Below are 22,631 nucleotides of genomic sequence, written 5' to 3' on the forward strand. Positions count from 1 at the left end.
AAAAGGCTCTCACCTGGCAGTGGAGAACACCTGGCTAAGAACCAGTATTCTGTATAGGTTGTGCAACATTTCACCTGGTCTGACTAATGAAAACTGAATGCATTTGGAACAGAAATCACATATATATATATATATATATATATATATATATATATAGAGAGAGAGAGAGAGAGAGAGAGAGAGAGAGAGAGAGAGAGAGAGAGGGAGAGATGAAGCACATGATGAGCCTTTATTCAACCTTTATTTATGTAAATGAACACAAGAAAGGAAGAAAGCCTCCATTATAAAAAGAAGGTACGTATCATTCAGTTAGTCTCTTCAGGCTCAGATTTTGAAAATGAAGGCCCTTTTTCTACTGACCTTTCTGGTTTTTATTAGTTCTCCAGGTTGGGCAAAACATAGGCACTACTACATAGGCATTAATGAAACCACTTGGAACTATGCTCCTACTGGTAAAAATATGCTCAACGGGAAGCCCATTTCTGAAGATCAGTAAGTAATACCTCTGCACTGACAGACTTACCAGCAGAAGCAGAAGTTTGTAATGGCTACTCATTGATAAAATGCTGATGAGGAGTTTCTCATAATTGACCCTTTAAGGGGACATTTGCTATTAGAATCACTTCCTCTGTTGTTTATTTGTTTGTTTGTTGTTTTAGTATAAGAATGGCATGGAAGACATATATTAATATAAATAAGGAATCATTCCTTCATGGGACTGTCACCACTCTTGCCCTTGTGCCACATTATCTCAGGGGTCATCCAATTCTGTGTTATCAGCGATTTTGTTTAAGTGGTGCTCAAGATGTTAAACAACAATTGTCTTTCTGATATTGAGTGTATGCCAGAGACTGTAAAATTGCAGCTTTTTTACTTCTGCCTTCAAATAATAGGAAGGACATCTAGAGGTTACGTACGGGGTTCTAATGTACTGTTTATTGGCCAAAATGCCCCAATTCTACCAACAAATCCACAGATGTATTGGGTTGTTAGAAAAGTCGTGATGCATTTTTGCAAAGAAAAACAGAAAAAAATACGTCATAACTTTGCTGACAACCCAATATTTAAATGTGTAAATGACCCTAAATCATAAGAATTTATCTAATGCTTCAGTACTAAAGTAACCTCAAAGTGGGGTGAGAAAGCCTTTTGTAGTCCAGTACAATGAATTTGGTAAGTCTTTTAAACCAAAATGCCATGTGTATTACTTGCTACCTTTGTATTTGACCTCTTAACTACACACTCCAATGTTGTCCTTGGTTGCAACACCTTTTTTTACTTCTTTCCCAATTATTACAGGATTTGAGTTTTCTCTATCAAAATTAGGCTGTAAAGCTTCTTACTTCCAATTTCAGTTTAGTCAACACTTTTTTCTTTCCAGTCAAAATTTGTTAAAGTTCTCTCTTTTGTTTTTTACAGAGAGTTTCAGTCCCAAGTGTATCTGAAACACAACCAAGATAGGATAGGACCTGTTTATAAGAAGGCTTTGTATTTTCAATATACTGATGATACATTTCAAAAAATAATTGAAAAACCACCCTGGTTGGGACTTTTAGGTCCGATAATTAAAGCAGAGACTGGAGACTTGGTGTTTATACATGTAAGAAATTTTGCTTCAAGAAAGTATAGTTTCCATCCTCACGGAATGACCTACACTAAAGAAAATGAAGGTAAGTGGATCCTCTCTCCTTATATTCCTGAGCTTTTGCTTATAGACAGTATGAGCCCAGTACTTCAGAAAAAGCAAGGTAACCATGAACTGGGCATCATTGTGGATAGGAGTAGTGTGGAGTGAATGCAGACTCTTACTTCTCTTACTTCTGATGTCTTTAATGTTTATATCCAAGACAGTCTTTTTTCAATTTCTCATCTTGAATGAGTGACCACTCTTGTAATTCCTGGCAAAGAAAATACACTTTTCACTCACACACACACACACACACACACACACACACACAAACACACACACACACACACAAATTGCTTTTGTAGCAGACGCTCATGAGCTAAATGTTAGTTGGCAGAAATGCTGTTCTACCCCTATCTCATTTCATTTCCTAGTGGATGAGGGTTAGTCTCTTGGAAAACATCAGTGCCAAGAGAAATCATTACTTTCCAGAAGTATCTCCTCTTCTACACATCTACACTCTCTGCTGCCTGATGATGCTGTGGAAAAAAAGGGAAGAGATAGCCAACAAATAGGGTTTTGTGTTCAACATGGAATGGGGGGGGGAGGGGGTCCCAAAAGATGTATAAATGGTGAGAGGTTGGCCATGATTCAAAATGTTTTATTGAATGAAAAAAAAATGTTATGCATAGTTATCAGGATTCCAGCCCCAAAAGGTTGAGATCTGAAGTGAAATTCTAGAAGAAGAAAGAAAAGTGAGCAAGGTCCCAGATTCAGAACTGAGGTACTAGCTCAGAGTGATGTAAGCTATGCAGAGGGCCACTTTTGAACTACTCGAAGGTAACACAGATGCCTCTTGATGCCATAAGTCCCAAGTGTGACTTGCAGTGAAGAAAATATGAAGGGAAACCCAGGAGCCTAGCTCTCTGTATTCAAGATATAGGGACATAGTAGGTGCACAATATTTGTGGAATCTATCGATAAAGGTGATGACTGTCTGTTAATATACTGCCTGTCTCATCCCAATTTGGTCTAGATAGAACGTGGAGGAGTGGGGCATTTGGGTAGAAGCCAACTAAGGGGGATCTAGGGAGACAGGAGGCAGGAGAGAGGAGAGGCAAAATGCACACTTTACTCTGAAAATACAAATTAATGTATATTCATTACTTAATGGAGACAGTGTGAGTGACGCTCAAAATAGTGTTGCCAATGGTTGTTGCGACCACAGTGCAGATTGTGTTTTCTAGGCGCTCTCTATCCTGATAATACTACGGGCCTGGAAAAGGAAGATGACCATCTGAAACCAGGGGCGAATTACACTTACAAGTGGTTTGTGGACGAAAAGCAGGGGCCTGCCGCCAATGACAGTAACTGCGTGACAAGGATTTACCACTCCCATGTGAACTCGCCCAAAGATGTGGCTTCAGGACTCATTGGACCAATGATGACTTGTAAAAGAGGTACCATGTTTTTAAAACTGCATTGTAGTAATTGGGTCAACCAGAATACGTGATGTGTCCCTCACCCTCCTAGTGGAATTTTGCTATTAAATGAGCTCTGTTTTCCTGCCATGCCCTGGATTCTCTAGAAAAAGTAAAGTTGCCATCTTGGATTCTGAACACTAGATGGCGATCTTGAGTACAACGCCTCAGATGAAGTCCAGTAATGCATGTTGATCACTAGGTGGTAGTCAAACCCAGTAAACTTCGCTTCAGCCATCCTCACAAAGAAGTACTGCCACCTTTCTCCTACGGAGAAGTGGTGTGTCAGCAGGGTGGAAGGAAATGGGAAGATGAGAGGCTGTCTGCCTGGTTCCTTGCATGTTTGGTTCCTTAGGGTTCTGTCTGTGGAGGTGCACGATTTTACTTTCATATTTTAAGTTGAATCAGAATTATCAGCTTATTTTATAGCAAAAATAATTATTGCAAAGAGGAAATTTTGCTATTTTTTGCGTGTTTTGTTTTGTTTCAGGCACACTGGATGGAAACACTGAAAAAAATATTGACAAGTTGTATGTTCTGTTGTTTGCTGCAATTGATGAAAACAAGAGCTGGTATCTCGAGGACAATATTAAAATGTATACTGAACCCAGCCAAGTTAATCCTAGGGATCCTGACTTCATGGCGAGCAATACTATGTACTGTAAGATTTCAAAATCTTTCTCATTTGTAACATCTGATAAGTCTAACTTCTGTGATCCTAGTAGTGATTTCCCTTTGTTTAAGTTTGTCTACTTGAGTTTATAGTTTTCAGTTTTTCTCTCAAGGTACGCTGGTTGATAGTCAAGCCATCTAGTAAATCCTGCTGATTTCCAAAGTTTCCTAGCAAGTAAAGTTAGGCAGGTGCATTTGTTTTCTAAAGTCTGATATTGATCAAAAGTTAATGCCAAAGACATAGGAAAGAAGTCACTTTAAAGCAATAAAATATTATGGAAGAACAAAGACATAACTGACCAGACATTTTATGAAAATGTGATTCTACAAAGAATTTTTCAGAGCAGGTACTCCTCTTATCTCTGACACCTTTATCCTTGCTCTTTTCTTTCATGGACTTAGCTTCTTTCTATTATTTTCCGCTTTTCACTGTTTCCTGCCTTTCCTCCTCTTGCCTCTAAATCTCTGTGCTCCTATCACTTTTAATCATATATAATGTTTATGGCCTCCTTTTTAGTGAAATGCAAATCAACTCTTGTAGACTATACATATTGACGCTGTGAGGTTTATGTAAGGAGGAAATGCATAGAATTTATACCATATGGTCCTTATCTACCATACTTCATCAGTTAATTTGCATTTGTTTTCAGCAATTAATGGATACATGTATGGAAATCTACCCACTCTCACCATGTGTGCTGAGGACAGGGTCAGGTGGCATTTTATTGGCATGGGTGATTATTTCGATGTACACCCCATCTATATCCAAGGACAAACTCTGATCTCTCGGAATCACAGAAAGGCCACCATCACCGTCTTCCCTGCCTCAATGGAGGATGCCCTCATGGTGGCCAAGGGCACTGGAGAGTGGATGCTGGGCTGTCCGATCTTTGGTAGGGATTGATTACTTTTACTAATTCAAGGTCAGAGAACTTCCAAGGTTAAAACCCATTACAAATGCCTCATCTTCCAAATGAAGACACTCAAATCTAAGGCGATGATAGGATTGTCTTTTGGAAAATCAGAGACAGGTCAGGACTGGAACACTTTTATTTTTTACCTGCAAAACTAAATCTTTTATTTGTTTCAGGCATAAAACTTAAAATATTTTTAAATGATAAGCAAAATTAAATATACACAAATGACAATAATAAGTACATCATTTAATATATCATTTATATAATTATAACATAGAATACCAGCAATTCAAAAATAAACACTGTTTGCAAATAAACAAAATGCAATTAACCTTGAAATGTTGAAAATTATATATTATTTAATCTATTTTAAGTACAATCTTAAATAACACTGTATCAATGGTTTCATTGTTGAAACACGTTTATTTCTGTGCAATTTTCTCAGCTCTTTCAATATCTTTACTGCCCGGGGAGATGATGAAGAGAGAATTAAAAACTGGCTGCAAATATTTTAGTCTGGCTCCATCCTCAAATAACCTGGTCATTGCAATTATTTTATTAACGGTATTATTTTTATTTCAAAGAAAGCATTTCCAGGCTTTTTTTTTTTTAAAGATTTTATTGGGGAATTGGGGAAGAAAACAGTGTTGGGGAATTGCGGAAGGGGAACATTGTGTTTTTTCAGGATTTATCAGCTCCAAGTCAAGTTGTTGTCCTTCAGCCTTAGTTGTAGAGTGCACAAGCTCAGCTCCAAGTCCAGTCACCACTCAGCTCAAGGTGCTGTGGTTTAATCTTAGTTGTGTGTGTGTGTGTGGGGGGGGATGGGGAGGAGCACAGACACCCATCCCATGTGGGAGTCAAACCAGCAACCTTGTTGTTAAGGGCACGAGCTCTCACCAGCTCAGCAGCAGCTCAGCTCAGGCGCAGCTCACTGACCCATGTGGGAATTCAACTGGCAACCCTGTTGCTCAGAGCTCGCGCTCTAACCAACTGAGCCACCCGGCTGGCCCTTTTTTTTTAACTTCACTATATGTACATGGAAATTACCAGGCATACTTACCTTGATCAGGTGTTTTTCTTTTTTTTTTTTTTTTGCCACCCCCTCCCCCCTTGCCCTCTGGTAACCACTAAACTATTATCTATGTCTATGAGTTTTGGTTTCTTTGTTTGTCTTGTTCCTTTTCTGCTTTCAGTTTTATATCCTACATATCAGTGAAATCATATGGTTCTTGACTTTTTCTTTTTCTTTTTTTTTTAAAGATTTTTATTGGGGAATTGGGGGGATGGAAACAGTGCTGGGGAATTGTGGGAAGGGGAACAGACAAGTTGCTGTCATTTTGTTCTTCAGTCTAGTTGTGGATGACGTTGCTTCACTGGCCCAAGTTGGCACCATCATTGCGCTCTTCCTGGGAGAGGCAGATCAGTCGCCGGCTTCTGGATGGCCACTCACTGTGGCTGCTGGCCGCTCACGCTGGCTGCTGGCTATACACAGTAGCCCATGGCAACCCACTGCAGCGGGGGCTGCAGCCCACGCTGTTGCCGGCGACTCACGGCAGCCCAGCTCCAGGTTGAGCTGTTGTTCAGCATCTTAGCTGTGGAGGGCAGTGTCACTGGCCCTCATATGTGGGATCCAAACCGGGGCCCTCTGGCATCCCAAGCCAGTTCTTAACCATCGCGCCACTCGGCCGGCCCTGGTTCTTGACTTTTTCTGTCTGATTTCTTTCACTTAGCGTAATAACCTCAAGATCCATCCATGTTGTCGCAAATGGCACTATGTCATCTTTTCTTATGGCAGAATAGTATTCCATTGTGTATATATACCACTACTTCTTTATCCAATCATCTATCAAAGGACACTTTGGTTGTTTCCATGTTTTGGCTGCCATGAATAAAGCTGCAATGACCATCAGAGCACATATATCTTTACAGATAAATGTTTTCAGATATTTTGGGTAGATACCCAGGAGAGGGATTGCTGGGTCATATAGTAATTCTATTCTTAATTTTTTGAGGAACCTCCACACTGCCTTCCATAACGGCTACACCAATCTGCATTCCCACCAACAGTGTATGAGGGTTCCGTTTTCTTCATAGCCTCTCCAATACTTGTTATTATTTGTCTTGTTGATGATAGCCATTCTAACCGGTGTGAGGTGATATCTCATTGTGGTTTTTATTTGTATTTCTCTGATGATTAGTGATGTTATTAAGCAGTTTTTCATGTCTATTGGCCATCTGTATGTCCTCTTAGAAGACATGTCTATTCAGGTCCTCTCGCCCTTTTTTAATTGGGTTGTTTTTTTGTTGTTGAGTTGTATGAGTTCCTTATATATTTTGGCTATTAGCCCCTTATAGGAGGCGTTGTTTGCAAATACCTTGTCCCATTCGGTTGTTTGCCTCTTTATTTTGTCAATGGTTTTTTTGCTATGTGAAAGCTTTTTAGTTTGATGTAATCCCATTTATTTATTTTACCTTTTACTTCCCTTTTCTTTGAAGTCAAATTCATAAGATCCTTTTTGAACTAAAGGTCCATAAGTTTAGTACCTATGTTTTCTTCTATGCAGTTTATTGTTTCAGGTCTTATGTTTAGGTCTTTGATCCGTTTTGAATTGATTTTGGTACATGGTGAAAGATAGCAGTCTAGTTTCATTTTTTTTGCATATGGCTTTCCAATTCTTTTAGCACCTTTTATTGAAGAGGCTGTCTTTTCTCCATTTTATGTTTTTGGTTTCTTTATAGAAAATTATCTGTCCATATTTATGTGGGTTTATTCCTGTGTTTTCAATTCTATTCCATTGGTCTATGTGTCTCTTTTCCTACCTATACCATGCTATTGATTATTGGTGCCCTGTTGTATAAGCTGAAGTCAGGGAGTGTGATACCTTCAGCATTATTCTTTTTTCTTAAGATTGCTTTGGCTATTTGGGGTCTTTTGTGGTTCCATACAAATCTGATGATTTTTTGTTTTACTTCTTTTAAAAATGCCACTGGAATTTTGATGGGGATTGCATTAAATCTGTATATTGTTTTGGGTAATGTGGCCATTTTAACTATGTTGATGTTTCCAATCCATGAATACAGAATGTCTTTCCATTTCTTTGTGTCTTCTTCAATTTCTTTAAAAACTGTCTTATAGTTTTCAGTGTATAGGTCTTTCACATCCTTGGTTAAGTTTATTCCTAGGTATTTTATTCGTTTTGTTGCAATTGCAAAAGGAATTTTTTTATTATTATTATTTCATTTTCTGAGATTTCATTGTTAGTATATAGGAATGCAATGGATTTTTGTACATTGATTTTGTAGCCAGCAGCTTTACTGTATTCATTTATTGTTTCTAATAGCTTTTTGGTGGATTCTTTAGGGTTTTCTATATACAGCATCATGTCATCTGCAAAACGTGACAATTTAACTTCTTCATTTCCAATTCAGATGCCCAGTATTTCTTTCTCTTGCTTGATTGCTCTCGTTAGGACTTCCAATGCTATGTTGAAAAGCTAGGGACAGCCCTGTCTTGTTCCTGAACATAGAGCAAAAGTCTTCAGTTTTTTACTGCTAAGTATGATATAAGCTGAGAGTTTGTCATATATGGCCTTTATTATAGTTAGGTAGTTTCCTTCTATACCCATTTCATTAAATGTTTTAATCATAAATGGATGTTGTATCTTGTCAAATGCTTTTTTCTGCATCTATTGATATACTCATATGATTTTTGTCCTTTATTTTGTTTATGTGGTATATCACATTGATCGATTTGCATATGTTGAAACATCCTTGTGCCCCTGGGATGAACCCCACTTGGTTGTGATATATATCCTTACCAGGTTTTGGTATCAGGGTAATGTTGGCCTCATAAATGAGTTAGAGAGTATTGTCCCCTTTTCAATTTTTTGGAAGAATTTGAATAGTACAGGTATTAGATCCTCTTTGAATGTTTGGTACAATTCACTAGTGAAGCCTTCTGGTCCTGGACTTTTGCTTTTGGGAAGGTTTTGGATGACTGATTCAATTTCCTTACTGTTGATCGGTCTACTTAGATTATCCAGTTCTTTGTGATTCAGCCTAGGAAGGCTATATGTTTCTAAGAACATGCCCATTTCTTCTAGGTTATTGAATTTGATGGCAAATATTCCTTCATAGTATCCTTGGATGATCCTTAGTATGTCTGTGGCATCTGGATAACTTCCCCTCTTTCATTTCTGATGTTGTTCATTTGTGTCTTTTCTCTTTGTATCTTAATGAGTCTAGCCAAGGGTTTGCCAATTTTATAAACCTTTTCAAAGAAAGAGCTCTGTGTTGAATTAATTTTTTCTACTGTCTTTTTGTTCTCTGTTTCATTTAGTTCTGCTCTGATTTTTATTATTGCCTTCCTTCTGCTGACTTTGAGTTTCATTTGTTCTTCTTTTTCTAGTTCTTTTAGGTGTAACGTGAGGTTATTTATCTGGGATTTTTCTTGTTTCTTGAGGTAGGCTTGTAATCATATAAATTTCCCTCTTATTACTGCTTTCACTGAATCCCAATAATTTTGGTAGGATGTATTTTCATTCTCTTTTGTTTCTATGTATTTCTTACCTCTTCTTTGACCCAGTTGTTCTTTCAAAGCATGTTGTTTAATATCCACATATTTGTGGTTTTTCCTGCTTTCTTTTTTTGCATTTGATATCCAATTTCAAAGCCTTGTGATCAGAGAATATGCGTGGTATGATTTCAATCTTCATAAATTTGCTGAGGCTAGTTTTATGTCCCAACATATGATCTATCCTTGAGAATGTTCCATGTACACTAGAAAAGAATGTACATAGTCCGAAGTTCTAGGATGAAAGGCTGTGTAAATGTCAATTATGGCCATTTCATCTATTGTGTCTTTTAGGGCTGATATTTCTTTATTTATGTTTGGATGATCTATCCATAGCTCTCAATGATGTATTTTGGTCCCCTTCTACAATTGTGTTTTGGTGAATTTCTCCCTTTAGTTCTGTTAGTAATTGCTTTGTATATTTCGGTGCTCCCTGATTGGGGGCATAAATATTGATGACTGTTATGTCTTCTTGTTGTATAGTTTCCTTTATCATTATGAAATGTCCATCGTTGTCTCTTGTTATTTTTTTTATCCTGAAGTCTGTTTCATCTGATATCAGTATGGCTACACCTGCTTTTTCTGAATACCATTTGCTTGGAGTGTTAATTTCCGCCTTTCACTTTGAGTCTCTGCTTGTCCTTGTAGCTGAAATGTGTCTCTTGGAGGCAGCATATGGTTGGGTTTAGTTTTTTTATCCAATGTGCAACTCTGTGCCTTTTTATTGGTGAGTTTAGGACTGGAACACTTTTAACCCTGTGATAATAAACGCTTTTATGTATATAGGGATTTTTGTTGTTGTTTTCACATACACAAAAAACTTTTACATTCATTAGCCTGTGAGCCTTACAAGAAACCTGAGTGTCAGACAGAGAAGGTATTATTACAGGCTTTTTGTTTTTTTTTATTGAGAAAATAAGAGGTTAAAATACTCCAAACCCTTTAAGAAGCACAGCAAGGAATTTTGTAGGACCAAATACAGTTGGACCCTTGAACAAATGGGAATTAGGGGCACCAATCCCCTTCGCAGTAAAAAATCTGCATATAACTTTTGACTCCCCCAAAACTTAACTATAATGCCTACTGTTTATCAGAAGCTTTACTGATAACATAAACAGCCAATTAACACATATTTTGTATCTCAAATGTATTATATACTATATATTCTTACAGTAAAGTAAGGTAGAGAAAAGAAATAAAATCATAATAAAGAGAAAATACATTTACAGTACTGCACTGTATTTATCAATACCATAAGTTTACATCGTCTGTTTACAAAATGAAAAAAATTTGGGTGTAAGTGGACCCACACAATTCAAACCGAGGTTGTTCAAGGGTCAACTGTAATTCTAATCCAGTTCTCAGTAAACCTCATTATTTTAGTTTATTTGCCTCTTCAGTCACACTCTCCATTGAAAAACAGGATGGCTAATTATGAAGTTATTGATATTTTCTATTCTTAAATATATGAAACTCTACATATAATCATGTAAATGTTTTCTTTTTCAGTCAGAAAACATGATTGTTACTGGAACTGAAGAATTTAACTATTTTTTTTGTACAAAAAGTGGGGTTTACTTCTCTGATCAAAACGTTTCTTTTTTCTAAGTCCCATACTTTGGTTAGCATCATGCTTCAATTAATTATTTAAACAACTAAGCAACAAGTATTTATCCAGATTTCCTGTGTGTTGTGTCCCCCCACCCCTCTCCCACCCCAGGTCTATGAGGAAAGGAGAACCACACACAACTATTGTTACTCAAATACTGAATCTAATGATATTAGAAAAAAAATATTATTTTCACCATCTCAGTTCCCTTCCCAGAGAGTAATCACTGTAATGAATTGTGTGTGAATATTTGCAAACCTGTTTACTGTGCATTTTCACACAATGTATATGAACATGTAGAAATAAAAATACATAACTAATACTTTGTTTTACATAAGTAGATCACACTACATATAATATTCTGCTGCTTGCTTTCTTTACTCATCAATATGTGTTGAAATTTTTTTCCGTGACATTCCCCATTTATTTAACTTATTCTTTTAAACTGTTACATAGATTTTCATATTTGGGGTGTATTCTAGTTTATTTAACAATTTGTCTACTAATAGAGATTTAAATTGCTTTCACTTTTTTGGTTTATTAACAGTTATAATTAACACCTTTTTATTTGTATCTTTTTATGCATGTGCAAATATTTCTGTTGTATAACTACCGAGAAGTGAAATTATATAATAGAAGAGTTTTTAATTTTAACAATGCTGCCAGATTGCCTTCCAAAAAGTCTATACTAATTTACACTCCCATCAATGGTGCTCTGAAATCAAAACACAGGACTGAGGCCCTCATGAAAATTTATCTGCCTTGATTTTTCTACTGCCTGCCATCAGTTAATCTAATAAACCAACTAACTCATTAGTGACTTGGTAGCAATTTTATACCCACAAGGAAAGACTTTTTGGCCAAACAGTGTCTCAAATTCTTCTCAGTACAATTGCCGTCTTCATCTATGAGCTGGTCCATCGCTGGGTATTATTCTCTAATAGTATCTATGTTCCTCTAATGTTCATCTTTGCAACTCGGTTTTTGTACTTGAGTCATACATTTTAGCTTTTTACACAAATTCCATAAATAAAATACCTCAAATTTGTCAGAGAAAGGGGAAGTTGCAATATTGTTGGCTAAAGTAAAACACACACATATATATATATATATATATATTACAAAAAATGTTTTAATAACATTCTCTACTTGGGTTGGGTTTACTGTTTTTCAGAGGGTATGAAGGCCTTTTTCAATGTAAGGAGTTGCCAAAATTCATCAGCAGATGTTACTGGGACGGATGTTATACATTACTATATTGCTGCTGAAAAAATATTTTGGAACTATGCTCCAACTGGTATAGATTTCTACACTGAAAAAACTTTAACAGCAGAGGGGAGGTAATGATTGAAGTATTTATGGTTAAATAAAGGCAGTTGAGCTTTTTTTTATAACCCACATTCTCCTAAAAACGATTTAGGCATCTTATAATAAAAAGATACTGATAAAATAAAGATAGAAAAATAATTATGTCAATAATTGGACAAAAAAGTGAGCCTAGGGATCATTGCCACACAGTTTTTCTCTAAATGTTTTGGTAGCCAATGCAAAGGAAAACATACTGCTCACATTTTTCCTAGCAATAAATTTTTAAATGGATTTATTTTATAATTATGAGACATTTAACAACATAGTGGATAATGTTATCAATGGCAGTTTTACAAAAATCCAAAAAGCATTCCTGATGTGTAATTTATCCTTAGATCTGTGAAATCCTTAAATCATATTATACAAATATTTTTTTACTCAATAACACCTAAGACTGTATTACCAATTGCTATAGTAATGACGAAAAACTAAGAATGAAATATATTACTGCTGCATCAGTATTTAAAAGTGCACCAAAAGTTTTTCTGATAGTCCCACTGCTGGATATAGTTACCAATTTGAAGATTATAGGAATTTTAATTGTTCTGGTGTAATGAATGAAAGTTACATGTCAGAAAATATTAAGTTCTAAAACCACCAAAAATAACATTTCCCATAGTATTTATTTTTCTCTAACTCACTCACAAAGAATTGAAAAAACTGAAAATGTTATATCAAGTGAATATTTACTCTTCTTACATTTTAAACTTGTCAATGAATTATTCAACTTGTGTAATGGAAATTTTGTATTAATTGTGAGAAGGATACCTGGGATTAGAGCAAAAGCTACATTCAGAATTAGGTCCAACTCTCATTTTATATTGACAAAAGTAAGTACAAATTAATAATTGATTTTTTTCGGCTTGCTTGATTCTCTTGTCTGTGAAATATTATGATGTCTTAACACTTCAAGTCACCAATTCGTTGTCAGGGAACACTTTTTTTTCAGGGGACTCCATTTTATTTTATTAGAATAAAAAATGAAGAATGACATCTCATCTTAATATTCTAGTTTCTCTGCACATAGCTGTTTTAAAAACAATGTTTGTTATTACTTGCCTAAAAAAAATCGGATATTATGTCTTTTTAATTTTTATTCTTAAAGAAAATTTGTAGATAAACTACTAGGTAGACAGACATAGATACACACACATAGACAAAAGGCTGCAAAGATATCCATGGAAAATGTTGACAATGGTTACATAGAGATGGTAGGATTACGAATTTACTTTGTTATATTTTTCCTTATTTTTCAAATATTCTACAATGAGCATGAATTACTTTTATAAATAAATTACAAGTACTTTAAACATGTATGCAGATTTTTGTTTTCTTTTCACATGATCACTGTAAATTTAAAAATTCTTTGTGTATCTACTTTCTTTGCACAGTGAATCCCAGATATATTTTGAACAAGGCCCAACCAGAATTGGAGGAACTTACCAAAAACTAGTTTACCGTGAATACACAGATGCTTCCTTCCAAACACAGAAGGCAAGAGAAGAGCACCTTGGAATCCTTGGTAAAATTCTATTCATAGCTTGCAAGGTTATAAATACAATTTATACAGATTCTATGCAATCAAAATAGCATTCACCAACCCACAGTTTTATTTTAGCAGTCATCTTATAACCTTATGAAAACAACATATTCCCATTCACCTGATTTCAAACTACATTATTTTGTCCCTATAAATCCAATAAGATTAAAATATTCATATGACCCAAAGTGACTTTCTAAGACCCGAATCATTTAGACCTTTTGCAGTTGGACGCATTTCTGGTTCAAGGCATCATCCCTTTCATTTGCTTTCAGGAGAACCTTACCAAAGTAACACAACTTGACAATTGCATGTTTGAAAACCAAGGACTACTGCTAACTCTGTTGGTTTCTAGGCCCCGTCATCAAGGCAGAGGTGGGACAGATCATCAAGGTCACTTTCTATAACAATGGTCCTCTGCCGCTCAGCATTCAGCCTCAGGGACTGCGTTACAGCAAAGACAATGAGGGCTCATTCTACAAAACACCTGGAGGAAGTAAGTAGAGTTGAAGGGAGACCCAAGCAAGCCATCCAGCAATATAATGTCAGCAAGAAAATACAACTTTTCCTAAAATCATTGTGCAGCCCATTTTCCCATCATTAACAGCTCTGTGTATTTATTGTGGCAGAGTGATTCCTTTGGTCCCTTTTTAACTGTCACCCAAGGTGCCGCAAAGTAAGCAACATAACGGTTCTTGCTCTCAGATCTCACACTCTAGACTAGGGTACTTTTGGTCATAGGTACTATTTTACAAATGTTTATTTCTTACTAGGCACCCCTCCAGCCTCCTCACATGTAGATCCTGGCACAACATTTGTCTATACGTGGCAAGTTTCTCCAGATGTGGGTCCTACCTCCACGGACCCCGACTGCCTGACCCATTTATACTATTCCTCAGTCAATGGGACAAAAGACACGAACACTGGCCTTGTAGGGCCTCTCCTCGTGTGCAGAAAGGGGAGTCTTGGAGAGGATGGCAAACAGGTGAGTCACGGGACCTGTGCCCAGGTGTGCCTGGGTGAGATGAGTGGGTGCCTAAGACAGAACCACAGAGGAAAGGCACGTTGGCAGTCAGCATCTTGCCCTTGTGTGAGCTGGTATCTCCCACTTCTATTCTTTCCTCAGCTCCAGACCTGTATCTTTTTCTGCCCAATGAGCACCCGCTCTGCCATGTTCCACAGACACCTCTAATTCCTTTGACTATTTTAACTCTTCATCTTCCTCTGGACAGCCACAACCTGTCCCTCCCACCTCTAATTTTTTTCCACTATGTTGTAACATCGGTCAACAAATCTCCAATACCACAGCCTTATCTTAGGCCCATCATCTCTTCCTGAATTCCTTGAACCTCTTAACTCCTGTTCCCACTCTCATCCTGTTTCAATATAGCTCCACATCCCTTCCTTTCAAATCCAGTTATAGCACTCTCCACACTCAAAAATCACTCCACAATTTGTTGGCTCAGAAGTCAACACATCAGACTCTGATGGTCCCTCCAGATTCATGCCGCCCTCCGTCAACCCTGCACATACCATTCTGGCCTTCTTGCACAATTAGCTTGTTAGTGCCTGAGTAAGGAAGCTTGGTTCACATCTCTTTGGTTTTGCCCTTCTTCTCTCTGTCTGGAATAGCCTTTCGTTACTGTTTTGCCTGCTAAAGGGGGAAACATTTTTAAAACTCAGACTGAGGGTCCCTTCCTCCCTTCAGACAATATTCCCTAACCAAAGTTAGCAGGATTTCCTGCAGATTACCATAGTTCCTCATGTACGTTTCTATTAAAACCCTATCCACACAATTATTTTGACTGGCCTGTCTCTCCCACTAGACTATATGTTGCCTGAAGCCATACACATGATTTAATTTATTTTTTTTGTAACAACCACAGCCCCTCTGTGGCAGGTGGTAGGTGCTCAGTAAATGCTTGATGAATGACTTTCTCTTGTTCCTTGCTCACAAGTGAATATCCAAATTCTTTGCTGCATTTATAATTCATATGTGATAAAGCCTTATAAATTCCCTAATATAGTTACATGTATAATTGAATATATAGTTTATTAAAAATGTGACTATATGTTTATATTCATCTATATAATGAAGTTATATAGAAGTTTCATAATTCTTATGTACATTAATTTTTATACTTTATAAATATGATACATATTTCATTTCTTCATAAACCCTAAACATGCAGACTTTCTAAAATTAAAAAATATTTTATTTAATTTACTTTCTACAAAGCATCCTATGAAAGGCCACTATCTGTGATTATCTGATTATATGCTTTAGTTTTAAGAAGTTTCAGATATAGGGATCCCCAGAGTAAGAACTTTACATGAAAACAGCTGTAGGGATTTCTCCCAATTTTTTAGTTCTGTGATAAATTCATTTGTGCTTTTAGATAAAATGTCAATAAGTTGGGAAGTCAATTGATCAAATTTTATAGAAGTATGCAAATTTCCTGGTATGAGAAATCCTGTATGCAAATCAACCATTTGACTAGACTTTGAATATGGACCGTCTATACTTTGTGTCTATTCTTTTTTCTATTCTCATCCACAGAAGGGAATAGACAGAGAGTTTTACCTACTTGCTGCAAAATTTGATGAAAATGATAGTTATCTCCTGGATGAAAATATTAGAAAATTTACCACAGAGCCTGAAAATGTGACTAAAAAGGACCCAGGCTTCCAAAACTCTAATGTCATGAACTGTAAGGGAACATTTAATTTATGAGATAAATGTATTAAGCAGTTTTTAATTTCACTGTGCCTAAAGCATTACAGATTGCTTAAGAGAAACATACATTTTCCCCCCAATGGTTGGCTAATATGTTTCATGTTTCCTTCAAATATAATTTACCAATAAAAATATTACCTACTAAGATGATTATGATAAATTCAACTTACCAAATATTTACCAATTTCTTTTTGGTGCAATATATTACTTAGCTATTACTAAATGTAAGATAGAAAAGTCATTTCTGTCTTATTTCTCTATTGACAAATTAATGGAGTGGGTGGGTGGAGTATTTGTTGAGTTGGTCAGTTGGTTGGTTTTTGAAGAGTGTAAGATGTAATGGACAATGGATTTGTCTAGAATCTGGAGACTTGGACTCTGGTCTTAACAGCTTCTTCCATTCATTAGCTTAATGACACTGGACAAATAACTGCCCCTCTGGCCTTAGTGTCCTCAAATGTAAAAGGAAGGGATTGACTGGGACAATCTTGAGATCCTTACATGAATGAGCTGTTTTATGATTAGTTCTTTGCTGAATTTCAAGAGATATTTAGTATCAGTAAATTAAATACTCTTGTCTTTGTCACAATTGTCTTGCAGCCATGAATGGATACATGTATGGAAATCTGCCAGGACTGGATATGTGCTTAGGAGACAATGTTTCATGGCACCTTCTTAGTGTGGGATCAGGGCCAGACTTATATGGAATATATTTTTCAGGAAATACCTTCATTATCCAAGGACAAAGGGGCGACACTGTTCCTCTGTTTCCCCATACTTCTGAGACAGTTTTCATGACACCTGATTCCATAGGTAAGTAGTAGATCTTCTCCTTTAGTCTGAAACATGTTTAAGGTATAAAAAACAGTGTTGATATACACTGAATATTCTGTTTGTACAGAAAAAAAGGAACTTATACAAATAGTGTTTGGAAAATTTTTGCCCTGTTCCATTTCATTTATAGGAACATCAGTATATCATTTTTCTGCACAAAAAAATCCCTCCAGCTTCTCCCAGTTTTTTCTTCCTAGGCTCCAGGCTTTAAATCAGCTCACATTCCTCAAAAGCAGTGAAGATGTTTTGAAGTATTTCAATTTGTTTTCATTCAATTATCTGCTGTATTTCTTACTCTTCTGTGCATCTGTTTCCCAGTCCTCCTCCCACTTCCACCTTACCCGACTACTCCCTTCTGCTTTCCTCTCTCGACTTCTGTCATTGTTAGCATTGCTACTAAGCAAATATTTTTTTGCTGGCAAATATTTTTTTAAAAGACACCCCATATCAGAGAATTTTTATGGGGATCAGAAGAGCCGAGCCTCTACTCTAAAGCTAATATGAAACAAGTATTATAATAATTTACAATTTACAAAAAGGAAGGCAATGCCCAGATAAGATGAGATAGACATAATAAAGATGTAGTAAAGTGCCTGGCTTGTGTTAGACCGTCAATGAATTATCAGTTTCTTCTTTTATTCTGCAGCTCCACCTTCACAAAAAACAAAACAGAACAAAAAAATCCATCCATCTTTCTCAAAAGCTACCAACACCAATCAAATGCAAGCTATACAATATACTAGTTACTCTTTAAATACCATGGATTGGTATCAACTCTTTGTGATACCACAGATTCATCTGACTACATTTTCTACATCCCCAAAATTTTAATTTTGCTTTTCAAACAAACGAAACCTGTGATTAAGAGCAACTAAGGGAAAAAAGGAGAGATCTTTCTCCAACACTCTTTCTCTTCTCTGCTGTACATTTACTCAGTGGCAAGTTATTGCCAGTCCTCATCTGGCTTTTTCCTCTCCTTTCCCCTGTGAATGTTTTCTTGAACTTAAAAAAAAAATTGCCTGCTTTTTATTCTCTTTTCTAAATAATATCAGCTGCAGTAAACATGTGGAGTCATCTAGTACATGTCAAGCAGTGTGCTATATGAAAATCATTTCATTCTAAACAAATCCTCTTTACCAAACCCTCTGAGTCTGAAGGTTTTGCTTCCTTGTTAGTCTTCTTGAATCTTACCCTCCATAAAAAGTAATAGAAACAACAGAAATATGTAAAGAGTTGAAAGAGAGAGTTAGTGCTGATGAAGATAATATTAAGAAGCAGCATCAGAATGTGACGGGCTTAAAATTACCAAAATAAACCAGACAACCAGAATTCAGGTTGAATTTACTGTTCTGAACCGGGCTGGAGTTTTTTTGTTTTGATATATTTTTGTTATGGTCATTCTTTGGGGTTTTTAACATATTAGGCAGATTCCCTTCAACTTCCTTTCACTACCTCTACTGCTACCTCTCTGATCTAAGCCACCATCATCTCTCATGGATGATTTTAACAGCCTCCTAACAGGTCTCCTTCCTTCCACTTTGTTCACTCCAGTCTATTCTCAGCAGAGCTGCCAGAGTGGCCATATGTCACTCAGTGACTCAAAATCCCACAATGGCTGCCGTTTCACTGAGTAAAGGCTACAGACTTTTCAGTGGTCCATAAGGGCCCAGGGGACCCAGCCATCCATTCCCCACCAATCTAGTCTCCTAGTACTCTTACCTTTGCTCACTCCACTCCTTGCACACAGACCTTTTAGTCTTCAAACACACCAAGCAGGCCCTCAGCTTGGAGGATTTTGCTACGTGTTTACCCTAGATCCAGCATCCACTTCTCATGAGTCTTTGCCCAAATGTCATGCTCCCACTAAGGTCTACCCTGATCATCCTACAAAACATTACTCACTGCTCCCTTGAACCCCCTTTGCCCCCATGCACTCCCAGAATTCTCAATCTTCCTTACACTGTTCTGCTTTTTCCTTTAATCCATAGCATTTGTTACCTTTCAGCATACATAGAAGTTACTTACTATGTTATTGTCTGTCTCTACAACACCTTGCAATGTAAACTGTATGGGTAAGGATTTTAAATTACTTGGCTCATTGATATTTCCCAAATGCCTAGAAATATGCCTGGCATAAAGAATATACTCAATAAACATTTAGCACATTAATGAAAAAAATGAATGAATGATCTTAGTGTGTTTCTTTTGGGGGTTTACATCTTATAAATGAATTCACAGAGAGAAAAGAATTCTGAATGTAAAGGTTTATGCATTCTTTTCTATTTGCCTCCAGGAAATTTTGATGTGGTTTGTCTGACTTCAGTGTTCTATCAAGGAGGCATGAAAAATAAATACGAAGTGAAGCAGTGTTCAGAGCCGCACCCTGATCAAACACAGTACCAAGAGAAAATTATTTATATCGCAGCTGAGGAAATTGTGTGGGATTATTCTCCTAGCAGGGAGTGGGAGAAAGAACTGAAACGTTCACAAGGAGCAGGGAAGTATGTCAATAACTTCAGTCTCTAATTGGGAAGAGTTCATTCTGTAGTTTTCCACTCCTTCCTTTCAGTGTGTTTGTGTGTATGTGTGTGGGGGGGTGCGGGGGGTGTATGTACTATACATGTGTGTGATAGGTGTGTGTGTATGGTATGTGTGTGGCTTGTGTGTTTAGGATACATTCAATTACAAATAACTTCCAAAAATGTGTGTACGATATCTGCAATTACAAATTACTTCAAATCTTTCTAAATATCTACATAACTTCCTCCATGCTTTGTTTCTTCCTGTCTCTCTTTTCACTTCTCACATCCTGTCTTCCTTATGTGTTTACCATCTAATCATATCACTTTGAGGTATAATAAAAGTAATGTCAGCTATATTTAACATTTGGAATCAGATTTTTCTTTTGTCTTTATTTGTTTCCATCTATTTTCTTCTGAGAACTTCAAATTAAAGACATTGATTTTATTTCTCTTTCTGTAAAATTTGATACCTTTCTCTGATTTGCTCTCTTACTATTTATTCATTTATCAAAACCAAAATTTCATCCTGAAAACATATTTTAAAGTACAGAATGAAGGCCTGACAAACTTATCAGCATGAGTATATTTTTAAAATAGAATTAATTTCCAAAGTAAAAATAGCCTCTAGATATTAATAAATTGCATTGTTTCAATAAGTTCTTCCATATGAGAATTTGTCTAATGGTTAAATTAACTAACTTTGTGGGTTTTCTGTTTTTGTTTTCATTTTTTCAAAGTACTACAGACATATTTTTGGATAGGACTGGGAAGTTTCTTGGGTCCAAATACAAGAAAGTTGTATATCGTCAATATGATGATATCACATTCACAAACAAAACAAAGAGAAATGAAGATGAAATACATCTGGATATTCTAGGTACTAATATAATATAAGATTGGTTTTTGGGTTTTCTTCTTGTCCTCAGCTGCTAGAGATTGTTGCACACATTGAGGATATTGTCAACTCCCACCTTGACAGAGACAAATGTCTATAATTCTAACAATTTTTTTGCTGATAGGCACTTTTACTGGGAAAAGAAGTGATTCAAGTTTTGTTTAATAGAAAAATAAAGAGACCATAGAAGTTAATATGTTCCGTTTCAGATTACCTGACTTCTTACACTCAGAATCCAAGAATTTTGGATCTGGGAGGGATCTTAGAAGTAGCATTTAGAGATAATTTCACTGAAATTAAAATGAAGCCCAGAAACCCTACTAGTAAGGAGGGGGACTTCTTTGTTTAAATTTAAGTGTTTAGTTTAAGCACTGAAGTGTTAAGATTTAATTTCCTCTCTGTCCAAGAGTAAAGAAAAATATAGCCCTTTCTTCCACCTTTGACAGATCAGCTAGGAAACCTACAAGTCACATGTGAGCACCCACCCACATGTAACAGTTCCATAAGTCACACAGCATTTCCAGAAGTCACATGGCATTTCATAGGTCACATGATGTTTTCATATGTCAAATGATATTATCTGAAGTCACATGGTATTTTCATATGCCCAAATCTTGTTTGGGTCCTGACATCTATGTTGATCAAGGCCATCTTTTGGTGGGGACCCTGAGAAGATGGATTGACATGCTGATGAAGGGGAATGCTTACTGTTTTGGCTACTGTGGAGCCTGTCCCTTTGAGACATCTGGAGAGAGGCCTGTGCTATCCAGTTCCCACTGCTTTTAGGTGGCTTCCAATCTTCAGTAACAGCAGGATGTTTGTTTTCTCTAAGATTCTGGTTCAATGCACCAAGATAAATAACACAATATGACCCTCTAGATTCCATTATTATTTATACAAAAAAGGAAAACACTTTCTAGAAAGACAAAAACAAACAGTGTTTGGGAAGGTAGAATTGCCATTGGGGTTGAAGAGGTGCCGACTTTGGCTAGCATCCAGTGTCCACCAGGCCTCTTCAGGGTTCTGATTTTAGTAATTATAGCACAAGTGTGAAGAGAGTTTTTACTGCTTAGTTCACCTCAAAATCATCGCTGTTTCTGAATTTTTAGAGCCACCGATTCAATCTGCTTTAAAATAGAAAGGTTTATAACAAATATTGTACCTTTAGTTCTTGGTCTGGGACAAAAGGGAGAAAGTAAAATGCAGGGGTCTTCAATCTGTGAGAGAGGAAATCATCCTTGGTCATAAAAAGGCAGCTAATCCTCTACTAGGGTGAAGGGGGGAAAGAATAAAAGGCTTAAATGATGCGGTTAGTCAAGGAAGAAAATAAAGTGCTCCTTGTAGGCATTAACTAATGCTCATCAATGTAGGTTTTCTAGAGCTAGAGCTTATATAAATTCTAGACGACTTAAATTTTCCAGGTAAAAATGATGTTTTATAATCAGCAATGACAGACTTATTAAATGTGTTTGTGTTTCATTTGGCTGCATATTAAGGAAAAGGATAAGAATAAGTCACTGTGTAAATACTTAAGAGGACAGATGACTCATGGTTGAAAATGAGTAAAAACGATTTACACATTTTTCTTTTTATATTTCCTAGGTCCTTTAATATTTGCCACCCCTGGTGAGAAACTCCGAATTATCTTTAAAAATAAAGCCTCAAATCCATATTCTATTTATGCTCATGGAGTGAAAACACACAATTCCACCATTGTTCCAACACAGCCAGGTAACTGCTTTGGGAGAAAGACAAACCCCCAAGCTTTTAGACAGAACTATGGGGCTAATGTTCTTTCTTAAATATGGGTGTAGTTCCAGATGAGAATGACCAGTGGACTAATAAGAAGGGGCTGA

The 22,631-nt window shown here is 36.5% G+C and overlaps 1 protein-coding gene across 1 annotated transcript in view; it reads left to right on the top strand.

The window, feature by feature from the left end:
- The first annotated feature begins 223 nt into the window (after nucleotides 1–223).
- LOC109375354 (ceruloplasmin-like) overlaps nucleotides 224–22,631 on the top strand; it is a 51,912-nt gene continuing 29,504 nt past the window's right edge. The window contains exons 1-14 of the mRNA XM_019630706.1: nucleotides 224–492; nucleotides 1,420–1,670; nucleotides 2,875–3,087; nucleotides 3,599–3,769; nucleotides 4,431–4,673; nucleotides 12,054–12,219; nucleotides 13,639–13,769; nucleotides 14,143–14,283; nucleotides 14,561–14,772; nucleotides 16,348–16,498; nucleotides 17,125–17,337; nucleotides 19,652–19,859; nucleotides 20,618–20,757; nucleotides 22,378–22,506. Coding sequence (XP_019486251.1) covers nucleotides 338–492; nucleotides 1,420–1,670; nucleotides 2,875–3,087; nucleotides 3,599–3,769; nucleotides 4,431–4,673; nucleotides 12,054–12,219; nucleotides 13,639–13,769; nucleotides 14,143–14,283; nucleotides 14,561–14,772; nucleotides 16,348–16,498; nucleotides 17,125–17,337; nucleotides 19,652–19,859; nucleotides 20,618–20,757; nucleotides 22,378–22,506 — 2,524 coding nt within the window. The 5' untranslated portion in view covers nucleotides 224–337. The remainder of the gene's footprint in view (nucleotides 493–1,419; nucleotides 1,671–2,874; nucleotides 3,088–3,598; nucleotides 3,770–4,430; nucleotides 4,674–12,053; nucleotides 12,220–13,638; nucleotides 13,770–14,142; nucleotides 14,284–14,560; nucleotides 14,773–16,347; nucleotides 16,499–17,124; nucleotides 17,338–19,651; nucleotides 19,860–20,617; nucleotides 20,758–22,377; nucleotides 22,507–22,631) is intronic.

The sequence above is a fragment of the Hipposideros armiger genome, unplaced genomic scaffold (genome assembly GCF_001890085.2).
Source record: "Hipposideros armiger isolate ML-2016 unplaced genomic scaffold, ASM189008v1 scaffold_936, whole genome shotgun sequence".
Lineage (NCBI taxonomy): Eukaryota > Metazoa > Chordata > Mammalia > Chiroptera > Hipposideridae > Hipposideros > Hipposideros armiger.